Here is a 23,973-nt window from a genome sequence, read left to right as displayed (position 1 = left end):
ACCTGAGCTAAATTATTCCCAAGTCATGACTTCATCTACTCGACAGCCACTTACCACTCAACCCATTCGTCGCCTTCTCGCGCAAAGTCATGTCGCGTGTCTGACCTCCTTACTTTTCTCAATTGTCCCTCATCTGTTCGACTTCTCCTGCACCCTACTCCCACCATGATTCCCTCGCGCAGTCTCCGCCAATCCTCGCAGCGCATTAATAAGGCCGCCGCTGCGACCCGCATCCCGCGCGGAAAGCTCAACGCCACCGCGAAGAAGAGCACTGTTGCTTCAGCTGTTTCTGCTGAGAATGCCCCAGCGAAGCGCGCCCGCATCCCTGGTTGGATGATCCTCTTTACTGGTCTGGGGTCTGCCGCTGCCTTTTACCAGTATTCGGCTGGCAACACGATTCGTCGCAAAGTCTATGCCGACGAGCCCGAGAAGCCCGAGGTCGAGCTCACTTTTGAGAAGCGTCCCAAAAAGGGCGCCACCAAGGAAGAGAATCGGGACATCCTCAGTTCCCAGCATCTGCAAGTAAAGCGGAGCTGGGAAAGTCCGGGCGTCTACGCCTGGGGGTCCAACAGTGGCAAGGTCGTTGCGCCGGATTCGGACGAACAGTTTATCAAGACCCCGCGTCGGATACCATTCTTTGAGGGAGTCCTCCTTCGCGATTTAAAGTTGGACCGCTACTTTGGCGCCGCCATCAACGAGAATGGCGATCTTTTGCAGTGGGGGATCGGATATGACAAGGACAGCGCTCAACCGGCTGCCACCCTGAGAGGCAAGAACCTGAAGTCTCTCGTCTTGTCCAAAGACCGCATCTTTGGTCTCAGCTCTAGTGGCAAGGTTTATTCCGTGCCAGTGTCAAAGTCAGAGCAGGAAGCAGGTTCCAAACCCGCCGAGGGGTCCTGGATTCCTTTCTGGTCGTGGCGCAGCCCCATCTCCTACCGCAAGATTGAGCCCAAGGACATGGGTTTTGGCGAGAAGATCACAGACATTGCCGGTGGGCAAGAGCACCTCCTCATGCTGACATCCAAGAGACGAGTTTTCTCTGCCGCCTCATCCGCTCTCGACTACCCATCTAAAGGACAGCTCGGAGTGCCAGGTCTGTCTTGGAGCAACCGACCCGAAGGCGCTTATGACCAACCCCACGAGCTATCAACTCTGCGCGGATTTGAAATCGCCAAAATCGCCGCCGGCGACTTCCACAGCTTGGTATCAGACAAAGAGGGCCGCGTCTTCAGCTTTGGCGACAACAGCATGGGCCAGCTGGGCTTTGACTACGACCCCGATGCCGGCAACATTGATTCCCCATCTCTCCTCCCCTTTCACAACCTCTACCGAGGCACTGGCCTGCAGCCACGGGTGACTGGGCTTGCAGCCGGCGGCAACAACTCCTACTTCACCGTCGACGCGACCCGCGTCAGCAATCCCGGCAGCGAAAACGAAGAATCCTCCATCGCGCGACGCAACCTAGGCCGCGTGACGGCCGACACCTGGGCCTGTGGCCAAGGCATCTGGGGCCAGCTGGGCAACGGACGATGGACGCACCTGCAAGGCACACCGACCAAAATCCCCTCGCTGTCCGGCCTCTTCGAGTACGACGAGCTCGCCAACAAGGTCGTGCCCATCCGGCTGGCCAACCTCTCCGTCGGCGCCAACCACGCGGCGGCCGTCATGAACAACATTGCGCAGCTGTCGGCCGGCACCGTCGCCGGCGCGTCCCGCAAGGATACGTTCACGGAGAACGAGACCAACTGGGGCGCCGACATTGTCTTCTTCGGCAAGAACGAGAGCTACCAGATCGGCACGGGAAAGCGCAACAACATCTCGCAGCCCACGTACATCCAGCCGCTCGACCAGCTGGCTGAGCGCAAGGTCCGGGGCAAGGAGGAACACCGCTTTCAGATCACGCCCAAGAAGAAGGTCAAGATTGGCGGCCGCTGGGTCGAGGTGGAGCAGCGTGTTCAGTGTGGCAGGGAAGTGACGGCGGTTTATTCGGGCGTGTAAACGAGCAGGGCATGGAGACTAGAGTTCGCCATCACAGTAGAGCGTCTCATTTGTTGGGCGGCAGGCTTGATGTTTTGCAATGCACCGTTTGGATTCGGGCGTTTGGCGTCACTCGGGGAAGATGGCAACCAGTTGGACAAGTAAAGCGGAAAGAAAACATTACCGATTCGCGTTTGAACAATTGAACGTGAAAGGAGATATGTACACTCCTCCTCATCCACATCTGCATCTACGTATTTTGCAAACTTGATGAAGAAGATCTCTCCAGGCTCCGACTACAGTATCGAGTGTACTATGTGTCAGAGGACCACAATTCAAAACGCACAACGAGCTGCCCCAATAGACGAAGATTTTAGATTTTAGACTGGCTTGGATGGTTGTCAAAGGAGATCCAAGCATGGTCTCTGAAACTACCCCAGACCCACCAGCATCTCGCAAAGCGAAGCAAAGCAAAGCAAAGAGCAAGTAAGTCCTCACTCCATCGCCCGCATCTGGTATCGCAGAACCACTCCCTCTCCCGCCAGAAGCAAAAGAATAAGCAAAGCAAAAATACCTTCCCAGCCGTCCCGCCGTCCATTGACGCCGAGGATGATTTCAAAACCCCCACTTCCTTGACGAGGAGAGCCGCGCTCCAACGCATGTCATCCTTCTAGCTAAAATCAAGGCATGTACGCACTGCCTCCGAGGACGAGGTTCATGCGGGTAAAGTGGACCTTGTAAACGGGGCTCTTCTTGGTGGGAAAAGCGCTGATCTGGTCAGCCGTAACAACCACATCCTTGGCCTTCTTCTTGCTGGAAGACGAGCCGCCGCCACCGCCCGAACCGCCACCGCCGCTGCCGCTGCCGTCGATCTTGTTGCCGGAGCCGCCTTCAGCGATGACCTTGCCGTTTGCCGTCGTCGTCGACTCGGGCGTCTCTTGCAGGACGTCCCATACGCGCACCGTACCATCGGCGCCGCCCGACACGAGGACAGATGACTCAACCGACCATGACAGCGACCAGACGCCGCCTTTGCCGTGGCCACGCATGCGCTTGATGCGTGTGCCTGAAGCCAAATCCCACAGGATGATGTTGCCGGCGTCGTCTGCAGATGCCAGCTTCTTGCCAGACGGCGAACACTCGAGCGCGGTGATGTTTGCAGTGTGTCCCGTGAACATTCGAAGAGCGTTTCCGTTGATGTGCCACATGCGGACGGTCTTGTCGCCCGAAGCCGTGAAAACGTATGCGCCGTTGGGGTGCCAGGCGACGGCGTCAACGTCACCGTCGTGTCCTACAAAGAGCCTGTGAGGCGCAATATGGTCGGTCGTCCAGAGGCGAGCGGTGCGGTCATGGCTACCTGTAACGAAGTAGTGGCCAAATGGACCCCACTTGACATCCCACACAGGCCCACTGTGTCCCTTGTAGGCTACGAGACAGGTCCAGGTGTCGAGGGACCAGAGGCGAATGGTCTTGTCGGCAGAGGAGGAAATGAGGTACTTGGGACGTGTCGAGGCATGACCAGGTCCGGGGAATGGATTTGCGGTCGAGGGGGAGAAGGCCACAGCGTAGATGGGGCCAGAGTGGCCGATGAGCCTCTTGGAGGCGCTTGGCTTGTCGTTGGGGTTGATGGAGTGAATGGCCTCGCCGCTAAGCGACCAAACCTTGATGTAGGATTCTGCCATGCCAACTGCAACAAGCTCGTTGTCGCCTGAGAAGTCGAGGCAGTTGACGGCATCGAACGTGTTGTGGAAGGTGTACATGCAAACGCTGACGCCAGGGCCAACGCCTCCTGAGCGGCCTTCAATCTTGAATCTATCACGATTCTCCTTGACCTTTTGCACCTCCATGGAAACGTCGCGGGCAAGTGATGGGGGCAGCGGGACAGCATCCCGGGCTGGAGCCTCTTCAGTAGACTCACGCTTGATTCGAGCTTCGAATTCATCAGCGAGGGTAGGTTGACCCGGTGCCGGAGGGTTTTTGGTATCCAGGTCCGAAACTTCGGCGCGAACATCTTCCATCAAATCAGGCTCCATCGGAAGAGGGCCCAACTGAAGCTTCGCCAGCACAGGTGGCGCGTTGCGATCGGTATTGGCCGAACCCGGGTTGTGACCTGGAATACCCTCGTCTTCGGCAGGCATGTCTTCCTCGATTTTGCTTCCACGAGAGATCATTGCTGCAAGACTCCTCTCGTTGCCGGGCGCCGTGCGATCTTGCGTGACTATGTTCATCCACTGATTCATAATCTTGATGATGATTGAGCCACCATCCTTCTCCTTTGATTCCAAAAACTGAATCAGGCTGTTGAAGGCCATGTTGCTCAGTGTCAAGCGGTATTTGTTGCCCCGGTATATCTTGGCGATGTTACTGTCGGCGACGTGTTCGGGCAAGCGGATGGCTCCGAGAGAGACAATGTCTACTTCGTGCTCTTGAGTAAACATTTCTTTGTGCTTCTCGAAGAACGTCACGGCCTCCCTGGAGAAGAACTCTTTGTGCATGTCCAGGTATGAATAGACAAACACGGGCCAAAGCAATCTCCGCAGCTCCGGCTTGTAGAGTCCTAGGTTGTCTTCGATCCATCCACGCAACATCTCTGAAGCGTATATTAGTATCCATCCTAAGAGTTGAATGTCAAGATACAGTACCAAATGCCTGGTCATAAGCGGCGCCACCACGATCTTCAGCACGAGTGATGATAGGGCGGCCTTCTGCGTCCTGATTTGAGGATTCTTTGCGAAGCATCGCCTCGGTACGGTTATAACCCTTCTTATTGAGATACTCCAGTACCTAAATGCCTTGGTCAGCAATGGAACGTTTTGAGATGTACGCGCCGCATGGAAAAGTAATGGCCTGTTGTCAGGGCGACCCAATGGTGATGTTTCTCCCACCCCACCATTTGCTTGAGTCTTGCCTCCATGTTCGCGAATGATCCTGCATGGAAGTTGATGTTTGACATTTCTGAGACCGCTCGCAAATGATAGGGATGGCTCTGTGTCCGACCGCTCCAGGTATGTAGACGCGGCACGGTCAGGGTTGTCGCGTCCGGATTGAGCGAAGTAAGCACCTGCGGCGACCTGATGGATGCTCCTTCGTTGCCGGCGACAATTGGAGAGCGATGGAGGCGCAAAGGTAACTTGCCTCTCGGTAATGTGCCTCTTCCTGTTGCCTCTCTTCTCTCTGCTGCCTCTCTTGCCTCTGTCGCTTCAGAGAACACGCTTCCGCTACCATATTGATGGCTGTTGGTGTAGATTGTCGGACACTCCAACTTTGTAGATGTGATGATAAGGGTCAAGCAGCTGATAAGCTCAGAGTATGGGCGACAGTCGGGGTTGGCGAAAGAATCCAGACACCGCCCAGGATGGATTGGGGGGTTAAAGAGCCCGGCCAAGATCTGGTGGTGCGCGTTGGTCAAGGACAGGTACAAGTCGTGCGACCGCTCCGAAAGGAAGTCGCGTGGTGACTCAACGTCCTGAGCTGGAGGTGTCCGCGAGGCCTCGGCGCCAGATATCCAGGTTTCCCGTTAAATTTAAAAGATCCATCAAAGACGCGCGAGGCGCGCGAAATTGAATTTGGAGAGACCAGCGTTCCATGGTAAGATCTCAACCACATTCCAAATAGGGAAACAAATAAAACAAAGGCAAATGACAAGAAATTGCTTCACCTACAATATAATTCAGGTTTTGTTGGCTTTGGGCACTTCCACCCGGGGTGCCAACTGGGGGCACGCCACCTTGCGGCGGCATTTGTTGCGAGTTTCCAGCCATACCGGCGCTCGGAGGTCCGTTGCTCACACTGACGTTTCGTGAGTGAGGAGGCCCATTGCCAGGCGGAGGACCCGACATCTTCGTACGGAGAGTTCACAGATTCAACCGCTGGATGCCAGTACTAGGAATGCGGTCGCCTTTACAACTGTGCGGGTGCTACAGGCGGATTCCGGTCATCAACAGATGGTGTCCATCGAGTCCTTTGGGAAGCGAATAGAAAACGAGGGCGATACTGGAGCGGTGGAAAATAGTTGGCACCTTGGGCCTGGAGGTTGACCAGACGCGCTTCCTTCGACACGGCGGCACGTCTCGATAAGATTTAGCGCGAGGCTCACCATCTGGCCCGTGCTACTAGCGTTGATGCACGTCCATCCGAAGGTGCAGATCCTCCGCCTGAGATTCCACAACTCCAAACACTTTCTGCACAGTACCTATCCAAAAGCAGAACCCTGGTGCTGGTACTAATTCTCTTCAACTCTCAAGTCAACACTGGATCAGCAAAAGAAACTCTCCTGGATCACTGGCGTCCCCAAACCCCGACCTTTCAACTCATCAGGACGGCTACCGGGGAACCACACGCGACTAGTGTCCACGACCTGCGTCATTGGCAATCGAACGGCTGAGCAACTCGACAGCTGTAGACCACATCGAGATCAGGGACTTCTCACACACAAGCACCTAGGCCAGCGCGATCATGGCCAACGCGGAAGAGGCGCGAGGCGCGAGGGACCACGTCAATCTAGCAGTCGAGCACATCCAAGAGCTCAGCAAAATAAAAGAGGTACCGACAGCTTCGCCACAGCCACCTACCCACTCAATCCGCTGATGCGCGCCCTCAGGACATCCCCAGATTGCTCACCGCAGCTGGAAGCGCCGTCAGCGCCCTTACGAACCGCGAAATACCCCCACCGCCATCGTCCTCCTCAGCCGACCCGTCGTCGATCTCTGATTCTCCTCTCGAAGCCCGCAAAGCCGCATTTTCGGCGCATACCAAACAATACTTTAGCCTTGTGCGGACAATACAGGACAACCTCATGCGCCAGATTGGCGCGCTGGAGGACGCTGGGGTGATACCAGCGAAAGCGGAGAAGGTGGAAGGAGGCAGCGGGGCCGGTGGAGAAGTCAAAAACGGCGGGTTGGGAGAGCTGGACGTGGGATGGCTGAACGCGCGGACGAGGGATGTTGGAGTGGTCAAGGGGGCAGAACTGGTGGCCGAGGCGAGAAAGAGACTGGAAGCAAGGTTGGGAGACGGCGAGGGACAGGATGGCGAGGACACGCACATGGGGTGAAAGATCGAGAAGTCGAGCGTCAATGACTTCATGAGCCAAGCTAGCTTAGTCCCAACTTTGGGTTCGGGATATGCTTCACGACTTGGAAGATCCAGGCATATTGCGTCGACATGGCCAGTATTACACGTTATTCAAGACTCAGTCTTGACAGGCTGATGGCACTCTACACCGAAATGGCCGCTCATTTCCATGGATAGGGAGCATTCCTCAGCTGATTGACGGTCACCGGAAGTCCAACGACCTTCTCTCGAACCTTTGGCGTCGAAGACCGTTACAAGGACAAACGTCACTAGGAATGAGCCTCGGGAAAGCCTGGAAAGCCGAGGAGGTGAGTGGTAACGCGAGCTCCACGGCCACCGACTCAAGCAGAGCGTTGTTTCGCTGCAGCAATGATTGACTGCTCCCCAAGCGCAGCTATAATAGTGAGAAAAACACTCCTAAAGTGTTGCAGTAGTAGTCAATGAATGCTCCCTGAGCGTATCCGCATTGCTAGGCATGAAAATGCAAGGTGATGGGATCTTGAGCAAGTTTTATTGGCATTTGGCTTCGTGGGTGTATTTACAAGATATTTACAGACGGCCTGCACAGTCAAAAGCATTTGAGCAAAGCCTAGGGCTGCCGTCCTGGCTGGTGTAGACCTCGTTCGGTGCGCCGCTTTTCGCAGTTGTTGGCCTGTGAAAGATACGCGCTCTCTGGCTTCTTTGTTTTCCCCTGCGAGACGATCGGGTATTTGCCAATGGAGACAGTGGCTTCTAGCTGCGAGGAGAGTTGTCTCGGGTCGGGAGCAGTCGAACGCTGTTGCCATCACACCCAAGGTGCGCGCTCGAGGGTAGTGGGCTTGCCAATTTCCCCAGCTTTCCGCTGAAGTCTCAAGCAGGCCAGCTCGGGCAGGTGATCACAAGGCTCCTCCCACTGTGTGCTCAGATGCCGAAGTCATTGCGCAAAAGTCAAGGACAGCGGCCTCATTTCGAAGCAACCAGGGGTGCTTGCTCCTCTGCACTCTTTTGCCCCAAAGAACTCGCGCTAGGCTGCGGCACCTGCAGGCCAGTGGCGTTGGTTTTCGAGACAAAGTGTCTATCCCAGTATCCCAGAAACGAGACGGCTTTATCAGCGTCCAGCACGTCAATGCTTTGCTTCATGTTTTGAAAATTGCAGACTTCGGCCACGACGATGACATGGTCGCCGACCGAGACACAGTTATCGGACAGTAGCCGGCAGTCCAGTTGCGCAAACACAGCTTTGCTCATGATTTGCGGCGCGTTGAGCAATTCCTGCGGCATCGCGCCCTCGTGCGACCTCACGACCGCTCCTCTCTCAGCGTGGCAACTCAGCGAAGCGCTGCCATCGGCGAGATTGAAGCGCAGCGTGTCGCCCTTTTGCTCCACGAGTTCTGTGAAGCCGGCCTGAGCGTCCCCCTTGGTGAAGAGGCCGGCGATGTGTGCGCCTTCTGCGCTCGCTTCCAGGATGTGTATCGCGAACCGCTTATGGTGTGTGATGGCGTCCCAAGTGCTGCTCGGCTTGCGAATGTTGAAGCTGATGATGACGTTGCGGTCGGTCACGCTCACGGTCGTAAAGGAGGATACTGTCATGCCGCGCGAGGAGGCGAAGGCTGTGGACGTCGATGTGCGCTGGCAGAGCTCTGTGTCTGGAGCGAGCGCCGTCACTACCACGACGGGTTGCGGTAGTTTCCGCATGACGAGACGCATGGTGCTGTCTATTTCGGTCCCTGAGGTGGCCTCGTGGTGTCTCCCTTTCTGCGTCTCGCTGTTCGTCTGGGCGTCATGACTGACGTAATTGGAGTTGCATTTTATCGGTTGCGCAGAGAACCTCCTGCTCGTGACGGCAATTTGGACAGACCGCTGGCAAATCGAGGCAGATGTGGTCGCTATAAAAGGTCAAATCCATGTCCTCCTTTGAGAGAAATATCAAACAGCCAGGTCTTACTATTCCACCGAAAGAACGCTTGGTAGAAGCGACGCGCAACTGGAGAGGCGAACATGAGAGTGACCGGGCGCTTAAGAGAGAACACAGTCCGGCCAACCTCTTGGACAGACTGGAGAAGAAGGGAAGTCGCGTCGACCAACGCAGGTTGAGGGGAGGCGGGGGTGCAAAATAAAGCTGAGGACAACGTCGGTATCCGGGGAGCGGAGGTCCAGGACAGGGCACCATGCGGACGAAAATCCGCATCCGCTCCCGCACAGCTAACAAACCTCCGCGGCCGCGCGCATCTTTCCCGCAACATCATCAATCCACCGCCCACCGCCCACAATGTCGACTCTCTTCACGGCGACGCGCGCCCCGCGCCCCGTCGCGCAAGCCTTCAAGCTCTCCCAGACGCAAAAGAGAAACGCGACCCTCATCCGCCGGCCAAAGCGCCCCTACCAATTTACGCAAGCCGTCACGCTGTCCGACGGCAGCACGTTCATGCACCGCACCACGTCTCCCGAGCCCTTGTACAAGTCGACAAAGGATATCAAGAACAGTCTGTTGTGGAATCCCAGCAGCCAGAAACTCGCAAACGCCGAGGACGATCTGGCGGGACGGCTACGGAGTTTTAGAAACAAATTCGGGCGTGGGTGGGATTCGGAATCAAACAAAAAGGCAGTCGAGGTAGGTCCAAGGCCAATTTGGTCAATGGGGGCATTGGAACGGTTCTTCTATTCCAGCAGTCCCGCCAGCAGTCCCTCATCGTTCCAATTAACAAGGTCTAGAAGTGGCTGCTAACATTTATTGGGCACAGGATGGCAAAGATGCTGCACCGGAGGATGAATATGAAAGCATGATCGATCTCATCAGCAGATTCAATGCATCGACACACAAGGATGGAAATTCCGATACGGGCAAAAAGGGAAAGGGCTCAACATAAACAAGATGCAGCACGGGTGAAAGAATTAGGGCTGTTCAATCGGAGCCACCATCCTCAGTGTTTGCTTTGAAGACACAGTCCGTGGCCACTTGTAATAAATGGCACTTGGAGTTCTATGGTCTATTTACGTTGTCCGTTTATTTATGGGTATCAAGGTGTACACGGCCTCAACCTAGTCCAAGAATTACGACATGGCCCTTTCAGGCTTGCGATCTGTGTACGAAGATATCCATGAGGTTTCAATCTTCAAAATTTCGTCATCAATGTGTCTCGGTCTTGATGGCCAAGTCTTCCACACCTGGACCAACTCGTCGAGCATCTCAGTAGTCAACATCCGTGCTCTGACATGCTCAGGATGAAGACTTCCGTAACGGAGCGGATCGCGCAGTACAGACAACTTTGGCATGATGAGCTCAGAAGCGCCGGGCGAAATCATATCGAATGCATTCGACAGAGGCTGTGCGCTCCGTTCCAGTAATCTGGACACTAAACGCTCCCAGTAGATCAAGTCGAAGGGGCTGTGCTGCTGTGCGGGACGTTTTGGACATATGTCAAGAAGCGACAGAGGACGGCCGAAAATTGTGCAAAAGTCTTCTTTTCGACATTCCACCGGCTCGAACGGTCTGCGATCCCAGAGAGAACCTGGAGGGTCGCGTCTCCACAAGGCCAGCCTGTCCATGTCTTGATTGAAATGCAACCGTCGGGCAGAAGGCAGAGATGACACGGCTCTATGGAGCTTTGCGTAACGCTTTTCATACTCCTCTCTGGCAGCAACTTGCACTTCTTTTGGCTGGCTATCGTCAACAGCCAGTCGCTCAAGACGCATCACTTCGTCGCCTTCTTGTAACAAGGGCGCGATGGCCCGGCGGGGCGGATGGCGAGCCTTGTTGCCTACTGGGATGTCCAACTGGTCCAAGTCCTTGCGCACTGTGTTCATGAAGCGCTCCCACGTGCGTGGCCAATCCTCTCTTAGTCGAAGCAAGGTTTTATGGAGCGGATTTTGTCGATTGGGTGGTATTTGCAACCCAGCGGCTTCCATCCGTTTGAGAGCTTCCCAAGTACTCTCCCACTCCGGTTTACTGGTAGCATCGGCACGAGTTGTGTGGCTGTAATCTTCTGCCACAACATGCATGTGGTTCGCGTAGCGCTGAGCAGCGGCTGAGGAAGAGGCACCAGTCACAGTCCGTGGCACTAGAGAGTCCTTGGTACCTTCTTCAACCCAGGCTAATATTCGCACAGGCCCATTTTTCTGAATGCCAAACCGAAGCCAGGCCTCGCGACAGAGGTCACTCGTCCTCTCGCGCCTCCTAATTTTTTGCCTGGCTGGCGATCCACCAAACATGGACATGCCTCTCGTCAGGTTTATGAGAACGAGCAAGGATGTTGAGGGCTTGGATGGATCTGAGGACGGTTCTGGACGAGGCACAAGACCCTCGTCTACCACTCTTTCAAGGCTTTGCGAATGGCTACCATCGTATCGCACGCGAGAGTAACTGGGATCGGATTGGAGCAAGCGGTCGATGAAGGGATCGAATCTGGCGTCATCTTCAACTAGAACGTGGCGCTTCGGTCGCAAAAGATTGTTGATGGTGGAAGACCACAGGCCCGCGCCGGGGTTTGCATCTATGATGTGACAGCCTTTGAACTGCTGAAGAGAAGGCGCAAGGAGGTCAGCAGCAGTTGCTTGGACCTGGTCAGCCAGTGGAATTGAGAGGGAAAACAGTGTCAGCACATACTGCAAAGCTCCAAGTTCACCACTTCACAATGCGATGCGAGCGGGTCTCTGGGCTGATTCACAGTCCCAATGGCATTCCCGATCTCGACTGCCAGCGACTTTGCTGCTGTTGCGCTTGTGTCGAAATATGGACCATGGCTGATGTTGAGACGCAGTGCCCTGGAAGCTCTCATAACGAGAGGAAATGTAGATAAATTCTGGGGACGGAATCGTGCCGCGCGTGGATCCCAGTGTACATCTAGCGCGCCCCACGCCCTCCGCCTTTCCCACCGCCCTCGGCGAGGCCCCAACTACCTTACCATGGTACATGGATGACGCACGTCGCTCAACCATCTCTCTCCATCTCGAGACGACGACCTTTACACAGTGCCGAGTGTGCGAGATCATGACGCACGATTTCCTCGGCTGGCAGCACCCCAACCGGTGAATATACTGCCTCTACAGCCTCGCCTCCAAACAACCCGCTCGCTCTCGACCCTCGCGTACCACCTCGCCATGGATCCTCTCAGCGTCGAAGAGATTGTTCAGCGAGCCGGAAACTTTGACTACAATGTCCTTGTCCCGCTTCGATACTGGCTCCGGAGCGCTGATACCATCCAAAAAGAGGTCTGTTGCCTAGGTTCTCAGCAGCTGTCCCTCCTAACCTCTGCATAGGCTTTCATTTACGAGCAAGAAGGCAACGACCAACAAGCCTATCTGTTACTTTTCCGCCATGCCACTTTAATCATCGACAAGCTATCGCGCCATCCCCAGGCCAAGGATCCCGCGAACAAGGCCGCCTTGCAAGAAGCCCGCCAGGTCGTCCAGAACAATCTCCAAAAGCTGGAAGAGCTAAGACCAAAGATAAGGAGTCGTTATGAGCGTTATATGCAGCTCAGGGCCCGCCAGGAGGCTGAGCGTAAGAATTTGGCTGGCACAAGACAGATCTCGGGACCCGCGGAGTTGACTCGAGAAATGGACCGTTTGAGCGTGGGTGCAAGCAGATCCACAGACCCAGCCGGCGTGGACAGCAAGCAATCGTTGAATGCGGGAGAGCATCGAGACTTGGCAGCCAAGCTGGCGCAGCGCGAGATTCGGAGAAGAGATTTGGCAAAGAGAAAGGTTCGCCAGGCAGGCGTGTCTGATGAAGAGGAGCACGAAAGACGGACTGCCGGTGTGTGGAATACATGGGAAGATGACCTCGCTGGAAACGGCATGAAGGAGGAGAGTGACGACTTGAATAGGAAGATTGTCGAGGTCGGACGTCGTGGTCAAGATGCCCTGGATCGTCGAAGGGAATCAATGGCCAGCGAAGGCAGATCGATGGCCACGGGGACCTATCACTATCCGATGGTGCCACAGAAGCACGACTACCAAACGTGGGAGAACACTGCCATAAAGGCAGCCCAGTTCCCAGATACGCGACCACCCGGCGCGCCGCCGGCGATTCCCCGCAAAGTGCTGTTGGATCCTGCAGCAGGACCAGTCCCTCCACCCTATCCGCACAAGGTTCCCATTCGCGTGGAGCCATCCGGACCACCTCTACCTGGAAAATACTTGGTTTCGGACGGCTCAGAAACACCATCCCGCTCCGCATCTGCCACTCCACCGCGGCCAGAGCTCAACTCGAGCGACTACCAGTTCAAGCCAACAGCATTCCTCGAAAACGGCACGCCTCTCAGAACCGTCTTCATCCCACCAACGCTGCGCCAAGAGTTTCTGCGCGTAGCCATGCCGAACACGCGGCGGAACCTGGAAACGTGCGGGATCCTCTGTGGCACGCTCATTTCCAACGCGCTCTTCATATCGCGGCTGTTGATCCCCGAGCAAGAGAACACGTCGGACACATGCGAAACCACCAACGAGTCGGCACTGTTCGACTATTGCGATTCTGAGGACCTGATGGTGCTGGGGTGGATTCACACGCATCCGTCACAAACGTGCTTTATGAGTAGCAGAGACTTGCACACTCACTGCGGCTATCAGGTAATGATGCCCGAGAGCATTGCCATTGTGTGTGCGCCGAGCAAGCAGCCTTCGTAAGTTCCCCTCATTTTCATCTTCCTGTACACCCAAAAGTGTCGTTCTTTTGCTAACGCACACAGATGGGGCTGCTTCCGGCTCACCGACCCGCCTGGCATGCAGTCCATCCTCAATTGCTCACAGACAGGCCTCTTCCACCCGCACGCCGAGATGAACATTTACACTGATGCGAAGAAGCCTGGGCATGTCTGCGAGCTGCCTGGCCTCGAGTTTGCCGTCGTGGATCAGAGGCCGGCTTGATTGGATGGCAAAGGTGTCCAAGCAAGTTGAAATGGTACCAAATTCCCGCCTCAGCCTGTGAGCAGAGATTGCGGACACAACCATGCAGCTCTGCAGGCGCATCAGGAGGACTCGTCAAGACTCCCCTCAATATCACGACCGACGGACGGACTCACGTCACGCGCGTGGGTGGGTTACCCCAGGGCAAGCAGATGTTCCACGGAAGATGTATCTGGCAAACGCAGCGGTTGGCAGCATGGACACGTATCCGTGAACACCCCTCTTCACCAGCCAGCTCTGTACGATACTCGCGCGCAGCACTTTTTGAGGGACCGACACACTTTAGGGCGCACCACAAGCCAGTCACCTCTTCTCCCACCCCCTTCACATCTTTCCATACCACCCCCTTTCTTCGCCTGGTGACAGTCGGCGCTGTCGCGTATTTTGTTGTAGTTCTTGCTGTGGAGGTGCGGATGTTGGCTTTTTTCTCAATTGATACCCGGGGGGCCGCCTGGGCTCTCTCTCCCCCCTTCTCTCTCTGTGCTCTTGTCTTGTCTTGGCTTGGCTTGACTTGATTTGTCTTGATTTGACTTGTCCACGGCATTGATGCACTCGTCTCATGTGCTGTCATGGCCTCTTGCTCTGAGGCTGCTGGCCTGCGTCCTGCCTTTTTGGGGGGGCTGGGTGCGGCAGTATATCGCCGAGCCGTGGCGTCTGGAGGAAGAGGCGCGGAGGAGCATGGTCGGGGAGTGGATGAGGTGCTTCCTTCAACAACGTGACTGACTCTAGGCTCCCTGTCTTTGCGAATACACACGTTTCTCTGTCTCCAGACTGGTAGTGAGTGGAGGAAACGAGTGGCAGTGATGTCAGACCAGAGCAACTGACCAAGGTACCTGTTAAACCAGTAGACCGACTGCACGACTGAGCCGATAAACAGGCAGGATAGGAAATGAAGCACATCTGTACGTTGATTCTCTCAATCACTCAGCCACTCAGCCACTCATACAGCACTACAGCACTACAGCACTCCAACACGGATAAATAATACATTGCTATATGCACGCAAATAAGCAATCAAGCAATCAACAAGATAGCAGCAGCATCATCAGCAGCAGCAGCAGCAGCAGTGGTGGAGATGTTGATGATGATGTTGGTGGTGGTGCTGGCGCTACGGAACCCAATCAAAGATAACCTAACCTAAAAGGCTCTATGATATGCAAATGTGTCGGATAGGATGTGATAGGATGGTGGTGCTACAAGTTTCGACAACCCCAGACTCGAAAAGAGAGAGAGGGAGAGAAATAGGGGAGGGCAAAAAGAAAAGGCAAAGCAGATGGATACGCAAATGAACCGACAGACAAACAGACAAACAAGGCAGCCAAAAGACGAGGAGGCAGCAGCAGTAGCCAGCAGCAGTAGCCAGCAGCCAGCAGCGAATGCATCGAACAAGAAGTACAAACAAAAAGGTGTGAAAAAGGAGACAAGGAACGAGGAGATAGATAGATGAAAGCATGTGGAGAAAAAGCTGCCTTCCATCGTAGAACCATCCCAACAAAAGACGATAGACCCGACAAACTCTTCGTGGGCATGACCTCTCGCCTGACTTCGACCCCAATGATGATTAAACTTGACTCGACTGACTGGCTGGCTGGCTGGGAGCGGAGACCAGACGGAAAGGGGGTGGAGGTGTGTCTGTCGGTCGTCCGTTTAGCTGTCTGCCCACCCGTCGTCAACCCACACACGGCGCCGCCGCCCACTTGCCCGATGCTGGAGCACTGCAAGACACGCCGATGGCTAGCGTGAAGGACAGGGACGGCAGATACATTACACAAGCTCTCTTCCTCTCCTTTCCTCTTCTTGACATGTGCAGACGTCCGCACCAGCCAGATTCTCAGGTCGGATGGACTCTCCCTCGCTCCCACACACATCCCTAGTTTCTCTTCTGGCCACGTGCGCCCACGGCTACGCGCCGTAGACCTTGCTCTCCTCCAACTCCCACTGGTCCTTGCGCAGCTTCTCGAGGGCGACCTTGCCCTCGTCGGTCAAGGCAGGGCGGCCAGCCGGGCTGGTGGCGCCCGTGAAGAAGCGCGGATTCCATTCGGCGCCCGTCGTCTTGCGCTCGGCCGCCTTTTGGCGCTGCCGCTCCTCGAGCTCCTGCTTGAGCGTCGTCGCCAGCGAGTACTGCTTGGACAGTATGGCGTCCGTCACTTTGCCCCAGAAGCGCCGCGACTCGTTGGGGAGCTGTTGGTCTTCCGGCGGCACGATTTTGGGTACGGGCGTCAGCGGCGTCACGTCGATGAGGAGGTGCTTGTCCTGTTGGGTTCTTGTCAGCGTCTGTCTTGGAGAAAATGGCTATCGCCGGCTTACGCTGTTCTTGCTAAAGGGCTGGCTGCCGATGGTGTAGTACACCTTGTCGTGCCAGGAGCCCTCGATGCGCGCGAGAACATCTTTGTCCGGCACCTCCTTTATCTTGGTCTTGGTGTCGTTTTGAGGGTCGTATGTGAAGATGACGCCTTCGACCTTGTTTTGAGACTTTCCAAGCCAGCCCTCTTCCAGGTAGTGGAGGATAACCTTGATGCGAGTCTTGGGGCAGGTGATGTAGCATATATCTGCCACGGAAACGCTCAGTGAACCTGTGACGTCTTGTCAGATTTGTCCTGTTCGCATGCTGCGGATAGACTGCGTACCTCTCAACAGCCCGCCCAAGTGCGCCGCCGGGTGGGTCAGTTGGTATTCCTCGTTATCCCGTCTGTGCAGGCTGATAAAGATGCCGAGATTGTGCGCGCCTGGTGTGACCCTGATACTCGTCCCCGTGAATTTTGCGCTTATCTGGTCGTATCCCCGCGCTGAGATTCCCTTCTCCGGGCAGTCGACCCAAAAGGCTGAAACGGGCGGGTGGTGCGATGTTTGTTCGGTGAGGTAGGATATCTTGACAGTCCTGCCAGAGGACGCGGTGCTGATGGCGCTCGCTGCGCTGCTGGCCGGCGTGTCCTTCTTGTTGGACTTGATGGCCGGCGAGGTGTCTTCGACTTCCCAGTTGCACTAACAGCACGTTAGACCAGTTTCGGCTGGCATCGGGCCAGCGGGGATAAAAAATCAGCTCACCCTGAAAAATTCGCCCAATGTCGAGTTGTATGGCTTGCATGGCTTGCCCTTGACATATTTCTGTTCTCCAGTCAGCCTTGGCGGCTCCTCCACCTGGATTGTATACCCCGCCATACCAAGTCCTTTGTGAACCAGAACCTCAACGTCCCCAGCATGCGACCAAGGGGGTCTTCCGAATCACCAATGCTGTCCCACCGTCAGCCTCTGGCCCGCCATCGCCACCCGCCATGATGGCGACGCACCTTATGAATGTCTCTGGTCTATCCAAGTAATTCCAGTACTCTGCAAAAAGTCAGACGAAAGAGCCCCTAAGGCCGCGGCCACGACACGTACCCAAGTTTGGCGTCGGCTCCAGCAATTGCGCGGGCAGGGAAAAGCGGACGGAGGCGATATCGGATACGCCCATGAACCTGCGACGACCATGTCTGCATCAGCCACCAATTCTCCAGCTTGCGTATGCAAGGCAAAAGGTCCTGGCTCTCTCTCAGGGCTTTCCCCTCGTCGCCCCTTGCTGGCATGGCAGGGGTGGGTGTGCTTACTTTCGGAGTATTCCCAAGAAGGTCTTGAGCTTGCTGCTATCGTCCGGCGTCTTCTCAGCGGCGCCTCCATTGGCAGCCGTCGTCGAGGCCGGTGTCGCGGCGCGCGACGTGCCTTCGGAGGTGGTTGTGGAGGTTGCTGGAGCGGTCGAATCAACGGCCGTCGAGGTTGATGCCGCCATTTTGGTGAGCGGCGAGGTGAGGTAGGGAGGCAGCTAGGAGTGCGAGGAGCTGCAAATCGAATGCGGAGGTGGCGTTGGGAGGTCGGAAGGGGGGTGTGGTATGCTTGCTGCGGTCGGGGATGGCGGTGTCGAAGTCGGTCAGGACGACGCAGCGACGAGAGGGTTGGGCGGGCAAGCAGGAGTCGAGGCGACTGTTGGGGAGGAGATGAAGAGATAATAGTTGCGGCTCCAATTCAGCGTCTTTTGGGATCTGGGTTTCCTGACGTAACGCAGCTCGCGCCATCTAATCGCGGCCTTGGCGTGCACAGGGATGCAGCATCGCAGCAGCGCAGGGCAGGGCAGGGCAGGGCAGCTCAGGGCAGACGGGAGTGATGAAGCTGCAACAGTCTCAACTTGATCGGGCCCAAAAGTAAACACCTCGTCTATCCTCCGTGGGGCGTCGCTTTTTGTATCCCGCTTCTCTCGCTCCTCTGCACGCCTTGGGCCCGCGTCGCTGTCGACTGCTGTGACCGTCGCTATCGGACCACACCGGCCAATCAAGCCTGCACGAATGCTCCCCAGTGGCTGAGTGCGCCGCCCTGCTCACCGTCATATGCCCATGGATATGCTCCGCGATGCTCTGCCACAGCATCCATCACTTGATCACTACTTCAAGGTAACTAGCTACGGCAATGCCCTTTTCTCGTCCGCACCATCGCCTCCTCCGACGCTCACCTCGCATCACGTCTCCACGTTTCGCTTGGCCTGCAGCTGCACCTGCCCCTCTCCCTCTCCCTCTCCCTCATTGATACCACTCCCTCCACACTCCTACGCCCACTGCGTTCATGCTGTCGCAAAGCATTTCCACCTTGTAGATTTCGTCGCATCCTGTCGCCGGTCCGCTCAAACGCTCCACAACCAACCAAATGTCTCCCTCGTTCAGCACGCCCGGGCTAAGGTCCACCTCCTCGGTCCTGACCCCTGCCGCGTCGTCGCTGAACTCTCCGTGGCTGCTGGCTATCAGCACCCGACGCTCCGGTCCACGTCCAACCTCAATCGTGACCCGGATCGGGCTGCGAGGGGTACGTGAGAGAATGCTCGCTGCTGTCGACGCTCCGCGAGATTGCTGAAACTTTGCCGTGATTGTGACGCGCACCAATTTATGAGGACGTAGTGGTGCGGCAACCCGGTTCGTCGACGGTCTAAGGCACGCGTGGGCTAGAGGCGTCACCATGAGCCCAGCCCCTTCTTGGGGAATCGCCTTGAGTGCGCATGGAACGTCGCTGTCGACTCGGAGTTCGAATTCAGCTTGCTGTCGCGCCTCAAACGTCGAGCACGCTATCGTGTACATTCCTGCCTCGATGTCTTTGGCCTCGGCCAGTGCAAAATGTTTCTTGTAGAGGCCAGAGTTGGCCAAGATGTCCCTCGATTTGACCGTGTACGCCCTTTTGCCTTGAGCATACAACAGAATTACGTTGCAGACGGCTGAATCGTTGGCGACCAGAAGCATGAGCGATAAGGACGTGCGGCGCGTCACCTTCAAGCTGAATTGCGGGTTCTTGCTGAAATCAGGGCTGTGCAGGTTTCCGGCAGCAGTGTACTTGGTCCAGCCAGATTCGACTCTGGTCGTGTACTCGTGTTTCTTCGCGGCGGGCTCCAGCGTCAACGGCTTCAGAGAAAATGTCGAAAGCGAAAACGTGTAGTTCGAAGGTGGAAGCTGCTCCTGATCCACAACCACCGTGTACGTCGACTTTTTGGGGTTGCTCCATTTGAGAAGCATCTGGGCGCTGCTGACCACTTCTCCCTCTTCAATCTTTTCCGTGTCCTTTGCATAGACAATCTTGCCCTTCTCGTCGTAAATGTAGAGGGTAATCCAGCCGCGAGCTAGGTCACTCAGAACCTGCGGATCAGAGGGTGGTGTTGGATTCTCGTCTGCCTCCTTCGATGGAGCAGGAGATACGTTCTTGCCGTTGACACTGGCCTGTGTATCGACAGTCGAGTTTTGAGCACCACGCTTGGCTTCGTTCCCGCCAGAATCATTGTCTTTGAAATGACGAGAGAGCAAGAGCCAAATGACATAATCTCCATCGGTCTTGAGCGAGATTTGCGGATTGTCAGCGAGGCAGCCGGGAATCTGTTTTGTGTATTCCAGATCCCAGGCAAAGTGAACATCCTGCCGTTGCTGAAACAAAGCAGGGTTCCAATTGGCATAGACGCTCTCAAAGTGCTGGAAGAGATGCTCGATGCTGATCCAGAACATGCCAGGAGCCTGCTGCGCTGATCCTTTGGGCGCTCGAGAAAATGGAAACGTCATGACTTTGTTGTACGTCTCCTTCGGCTCATCAACAAACTCCTGCATGAGCAACTCGGATGCAGAGGGCGTTCTTTTTCCACGCTGTGGCTCGTTTCCTTCGGTCCAGGGATTTTTGAGGAGGAACTGTCTTTCCGTTCTATACGTTCTGAGATCCACGACAGCATAGTCATGCTGGCTCTCCAATCCAAGCTCTTTTTCGGTGCGACGGCTCATGTTTCCGGTGCCCACAGTCATGAGCACATCTCCGTATCCAAAAGCCTTGGACAGTCTTGTCCACAGCTCATCGGGCACGACTTCGACACTGTATCAGGATTAGACGTTGCCATAAAGGACTCGCGCAGTCAACGTACCCCTGTAGATGAATTTGCTCGGGGATCCAGCCCAGGATCGTCCACAAGTCGGTACAAGAACTGCTTCCCGGAAAGTCGTAGCCACCACGAACCTTGAGATAGGCTTTTTCCAACAGGGCAGGCCAAAGTAAGGAAGGGTTGTTGCGGTCCACAACGTGGAGCATGCGGGTCGACTTTGAAACAGGGAGACGATCGTCAATGACGACCTTGCGCCAGCATCCGTTGAAGTTGAGGCGGAAGATGTATTTGCCATTGGCAGAAATCTCAGGAGTCGATGTCATCTTGTTGAATGGCCAAATCAGGTTGGCGAGATACTGGACGTGGTTAGTCGCTGAAACTAATACGAAGGCGGCGACATACCTGTTGTTTGCCATTGTCGGGACGGGCGACAATGGAGCATAAGCTGGCAACTACCGAGCAGTCTGTCGCGGCATCTTGGACGAGGTCAATTTGTTTGTCTGCTTGCATCGCTGGACCGCCGAGGCCCTTTCCACCCGGGTACCATGCAGGTGGTGGCAGAGCGTCAGCAGCAGGCATCCAACCATCAAGGGAATTGAGCTGGTCTTCAGAGAAACGAAAAAGTGTGTGGTCTGAAAAACGTCCATTTCCCTCGTCCAAGCTAAATTCCTTTGGCTGAGGAATGTCTTTCCACGGTGGAAATTGTGAGCCATTCACCGACGAGGCCTTGTACAGGATGATTTGTTCGGCAGTAGGCAGCGGGCGCTGTGAGACCAGTTGCAGCACACGCTGGGCCTTTGCGCTTGGTGCGGGAGACTTGGATCCAGTCAAGGGAGAAGAAATGGGGGAAGCGGGTGCGTTGGACGAAGCAGCAGGCGAAGACGGCGGCAGTCTTGACAAAGAAGACGACGATGGTGATGGCGACGGCCATTGCGAATTCTTCTTGATGCGCTCGGCTTCAGAGATGAAGCCCTTGGCTTGGGAGCTGAGGTCGGCCTTGTGGGTCTTGTCGGTAGCCAGACGCAGCGAGCTCATGCAGAGCTCAGCAGCCTCGATTGCCAGCTGGAGGGCTTGGTCCTTGTCCGGGGATTCGGCCATGCGCTTTCGGACGTGGTCCAGTTGGGCCTTGACGGCCACAAGTCGAGCGTCGTTGGCCATGGTGGCAAGGATGTTGGCGGGTGGATGGTGGAAAACGGGAAAGGTCCAGGGAGGAAGGTACTCTCATTATCAAGGGCAGAGTTGGTCAGGCTAGAGAGGAAAGAGGACCATGTCGCGAGGCAAGCGCGTTCGGAAAGCGCTTGCAGTTACGCGGGTGGAGTGGATGGGGCTTGGTTACGGCGGCGTGCTGTGAGCTCGGCGGCCCAAACGGGTTGCTCAGGTTGTCGTGAACTTTCCCAAATAGATCTGGGCAGCCTGGGAGAACAGAAGTGTGAGAGCATGGTGGAGGAGGTGTAGTTTAAAGAGGAATGTTTGAGACTCGAGGCCGCCAGGGTCTCGGCAGGTCGCGGCAGCTGGGGAACAAGTTAAGCTCTATCCCAGTTGGGAAAGGCTGGGCTGAGTGCCTGAGGATGACGGTATGCCCTGACTCGCTATCTTATCTCCATCAGATCTGCGCGACTCGCAGCAGGTGCCGCACCTTAAGCTTGCCGAGGTCGAAGTCGGTCCTCTCGGTCGTGAACCCTTGTTGCGCTGTTGGTTGCCATGAAGGTTGCGCTATGTCTAACGTCGACCGAAACCGCCTTTCGCTCGCCTGAAAAAAACCGTCCCGCCGGTCATCCTCACCTCGAAATTCCACTCCGCGCCGCCATGGTCGTGTAGCTCGTCCTCTCACCAGCCTAGACACGCCCGCACCTGCTTCCGTCATCGTGGCCGAGATCCTGCTCCTTTCAGTCCAATACGCCCGTATCTCCGTCCTCCTGAAATAAATTTCCCACTCCAGGCATTGCTGTCCCTTCAACATGGCCGGTCAGTCCAAGGAAGCTGCTCTGCCCCCTTGGGGCTATGCTGTCGCTGGTGCCACTGGCGCTGTTATCGCAAACGCTTTTGTGTACCCGCTCGACATGTAGGTCGGCCGAAACCCCCAGACCGCCATATCGCCCTGCTAACACGTGCGCCTTGCAGTGTAAAGACCCGCCTCCAGGTCCAGGTCAAGCAATCCAAGTCCGAGGAAGCCAACGAACACCCCCCAGAAATTGGAGAGGAGCCACACTACAATTCGACCTGGGATGCCATTACCAAGATTGTCAAAAATGACGGGCTGGAGGGACTTTATGCTGGAATGCCTGGCTCCTTGATTGGTGTCGCATCCACCAACTTCGCCTACTTTTACTGGTATTCGGTTGTCCGCACGTTCTATCTTTCGAGCGTCAAGTCGGCCAAGGCCCCGGGCACTGCCACGGAGCTAAGTCTGGGTGCCGTCGCTGGCGCGCTGGCACAGCTCTTTACGATCCCTGTGGCTGTAGTGACCACCCGTCAACAGACACAATCCAAGCATGAGAGGAAGGGTCTCTTGGAGACTGGACGTGATGTCATCAACAGCGAGGACGGTTGGACCGGTCTTTGGAGAGGCTTGAAGGCAAGTCTGGTACTGGTCGTCAATCCTGCCATCACATATGGCGCCTACCAGCGTTTGCGCTCCGTCATGTACCCTGGCAAGACTCAGTTGAAGCCGCTCGAGGCGTTTTGTAAGTGTCGTCCAACATTGTTTCTTGTACTGTCGCTGACTGGACATGACAGTGCTTGGTTCCATGTCAAAGGCCCTTGCAACAATCGCGACTCAGCCCCTCATCGTTGCCAAGGTTGGTTTGCAATCCAAGCCGCCGCCGTCCCGAAAGGGCAAGCCTTTCAAATCTTTTGTTCAAGTAATGGCGTTCATCATTGAGAACGATGGTCTACTGGGTCTTTTCAAGGGCATTGGTCCTCAGATTCTCAAAGGTCTCTTGGTGCAAGGATTCCTCATGATGACCAAGGAGCGGATGGAGCTCCTGTTCATTGTCCTATTTGCGTACCTGCGCCGGGTGCGCCAGGAGAAGCTGAGGAAGGTGGCCGAGATGGCTGCGGAGACTGCTGCAAAGAAGGCGCCCCAGCTCACCGAGCAGGTCAAGAAGGTCGCTCCCGTGACGGCAAGGTAGAGAAGAGTTCTCGCAAATTCTGGCTTTGTGTTGAATTGCCTCGTTTGCGTTTCCAATATTCCCCCCGGCGCATCGGTTTTCTTAGAGCGAGAATCTTGGGCGGCATCTTTTGAAATTACCGTTTGTAAACAGGAGTACGGTACGATCGTGTTGGAAATATAGAGGGCCAAAGCAACATATGTATGTAGCTAATGTACCTTGGTAAAAACAATAGGTATGGAGGACCCCCACTGCTGATGACGTTGTGGGTGATGGCCCTGATCCGAGCAAGCGCCGACAGCAGGAGCTCTGGTCCTGGCTCCCGAAACCTCCCCCAGACGCCACGACCACCACCGCTCACTCCATCCCCACATCTGTTCGCATCAGCCCACCAACCACTCCCGCCTTATTACGCGCTCCCTCCTGTCACTCTTCCCACAACCTCTGCTTCAGCTGCTTAGCATTCACAACACTTCGCCCTCCTCCTGCCGACTTTGCCTACCCACGCTCAACACCCCCGTCGTCATCCTCGGAGCTGCGCGTCACCTGAGCCCGCCTAAACAGCTCCGC

The 23,973-nt window shown here is 55.8% G+C and overlaps 11 protein-coding genes across 11 annotated transcripts; 5 read left to right on the top strand and 6 right to left on the bottom strand.

Moving 5' to 3' along the window:
• The first annotated feature begins 37 nt into the window (after positions 1-37).
• J3D65DRAFT_615191 (regulator of chromosome condensation 1/beta-lactamase-inhibitor protein II) lies at positions 38-2,254 on the top strand. The gene has a single exon (XM_066799298.1). It carries the CDS (start codon positions 166-168, stop codon positions 1,996-1,998), a length of 1,833 nt encoding a protein of 610 aa, XP_066659149.1. The 5' UTR covers positions 38-165; the 3' UTR covers positions 1,999-2,254.
• Positions 2,193-6,032, bottom strand: J3D65DRAFT_615188 (WD40-repeat-containing domain protein). The gene is made up of 3 exons (XM_066799297.1): positions 5,640-6,032; positions 4,620-4,761; positions 2,193-4,567 (listed from the first exon to the last, which is right to left on the bottom strand). Exons 1-3 carry the CDS (start codon positions 5,814-5,816, stop codon positions 2,658-2,660), a joined length of 2,229 nt encoding a protein of 742 aa, XP_066659148.1. The 5' UTR covers positions 5,817-6,032; the 3' UTR covers positions 2,193-2,657.
• A 400-nt stretch (positions 6,033-6,432) lies between these two features.
• J3D65DRAFT_665173 (mediator complex protein-domain-containing protein) lies at positions 6,433-7,027 on the top strand (the record flags this gene model as incomplete). The annotated part of the gene is made up of 2 exons (XM_066802818.1): positions 6,433-6,519; positions 6,578-7,027. The coding sequence occupies 2 exons, from the start codon at positions 6,433-6,435 to the stop codon at positions 7,025-7,027; spliced, it is 537 nt and encodes a 178-aa protein (XP_066659147.1).
• Positions 7,028-7,544: 517 nt separating this feature from the next.
• J3D65DRAFT_615184 (flavin reductase like domain-containing protein) lies at positions 7,545-9,186 on the bottom strand. The gene is made up of 2 exons (XM_066799296.1): positions 8,972-9,186; positions 7,545-8,912 (listed from the first exon to the last, which is right to left on the bottom strand). The coding sequence occupies exons 1-2, from the start codon at positions 9,024-9,026 to the stop codon at positions 7,990-7,992; spliced, it is 978 nt and encodes a 325-aa protein (XP_066659146.1). The 5' UTR covers positions 9,027-9,186; the 3' UTR covers positions 7,545-7,989.
• J3D65DRAFT_615181 (mitochondrial 54S ribosomal protein bL31m) lies at positions 9,085-10,149 on the top strand. The gene has a single exon (XM_066799295.1). It carries the CDS (start codon positions 9,296-9,298, stop codon positions 9,749-9,751), a length of 456 nt encoding a protein of 151 aa, XP_066659145.1. The 5' UTR covers positions 9,085-9,295; the 3' UTR covers positions 9,752-10,149.
• J3D65DRAFT_231622 (uncharacterized protein) lies at positions 9,675-11,819 on the bottom strand. Its single transcript, XM_066794687.1, has 2 exons — positions 11,630-11,819; positions 9,675-11,576 (listed from the first exon to the last, which is right to left on the bottom strand). The coding sequence occupies exons 1-2, from the start codon at positions 11,799-11,801 to the stop codon at positions 10,078-10,080; spliced, it is 1,671 nt and encodes a 556-aa protein (XP_066659144.1). The 5' UTR covers positions 11,802-11,819; the 3' UTR covers positions 9,675-10,077.
• Positions 11,820-11,906: 87 nt separating this feature from the next.
• Positions 11,907-13,966, top strand: J3D65DRAFT_231535 (endosome-associated ubiquitin isopeptidase). Its single transcript, XM_066794685.1, has 3 exons — positions 11,907-12,234; positions 12,283-13,646; positions 13,713-13,966. Exons 1-3 carry the CDS (start codon positions 12,124-12,126, stop codon positions 13,888-13,890), a joined length of 1,653 nt encoding a protein of 550 aa, XP_066659143.1. The 5' UTR covers positions 11,907-12,123; the 3' UTR covers positions 13,891-13,966.
• An 879-nt stretch (positions 13,967-14,845) lies between these two features.
• Positions 14,846-16,149, bottom strand: J3D65DRAFT_231553 (uncharacterized protein). Its single transcript, XM_066794686.1, has one exon. It carries the CDS (start codon positions 15,795-15,797, stop codon positions 15,123-15,125), a length of 675 nt encoding a protein of 224 aa, XP_066659142.1. The 5' UTR covers positions 15,798-16,149; the 3' UTR covers positions 14,846-15,122.
• J3D65DRAFT_231493 (oxysterol-binding protein-like protein) lies at positions 15,619-18,082 on the bottom strand. Its single transcript, XM_066794683.1, has 8 exons — positions 17,514-18,082; positions 17,308-17,384; positions 17,217-17,256; positions 17,091-17,160; positions 16,975-17,034; positions 16,557-16,911; positions 16,237-16,502; positions 15,619-16,182 (listed from the first exon to the last, which is right to left on the bottom strand). The coding sequence occupies exons 1-8, from the start codon at positions 17,690-17,692 to the stop codon at positions 15,832-15,834; spliced, it is 1,398 nt and encodes a 465-aa protein (XP_066659141.1). The 5' UTR covers positions 17,693-18,082; the 3' UTR covers positions 15,619-15,831.
• Positions 18,083-18,091: 9 nt separating this feature from the next.
• Positions 18,092-21,823, bottom strand: J3D65DRAFT_656121 (uncharacterized protein). The gene is made up of 3 exons (XM_066802500.1): positions 20,696-21,823; positions 20,336-20,649; positions 18,092-20,286 (listed from the first exon to the last, which is right to left on the bottom strand). Exons 1-3 carry the CDS (start codon positions 21,449-21,451, stop codon positions 18,474-18,476), a joined length of 2,883 nt encoding a protein of 960 aa, XP_066659140.1. The 5' UTR covers positions 21,452-21,823; the 3' UTR covers positions 18,092-18,473.
• Positions 21,824-21,967: 144 nt separating this feature from the next.
• J3D65DRAFT_566466 (mitochondrial carrier domain-containing protein) lies at positions 21,968-23,699 on the top strand. The gene is made up of 3 exons (XM_066797604.1): positions 21,968-22,355; positions 22,415-22,977; positions 23,030-23,699. The coding sequence occupies exons 1-3, from the start codon at positions 22,252-22,254 to the stop codon at positions 23,422-23,424; spliced, it is 1,062 nt and encodes a 353-aa protein (XP_066659139.1). The 5' UTR covers positions 21,968-22,251; the 3' UTR covers positions 23,425-23,699.
• The last annotated feature ends 274 nt before the right edge of the window (positions 23,700-23,973 follow it).

The sequence above is a fragment of the Phyllosticta citribraziliensis genome (genome assembly GCF_038025025.1).
Source record: "Phyllosticta citribraziliensis strain CPC 17464 chromosome Unknown J3D65scaffold_2, whole genome shotgun sequence".
In the NCBI taxonomy this organism is placed as follows: Eukaryota; Fungi; Ascomycota; class Dothideomycetes; order Botryosphaeriales; family Phyllostictaceae; genus Phyllosticta; species Phyllosticta citribraziliensis.
Note: the sequence above shows the minus strand (reverse complement) of the source record. Positions and strands in the feature narration are given on the sequence as shown.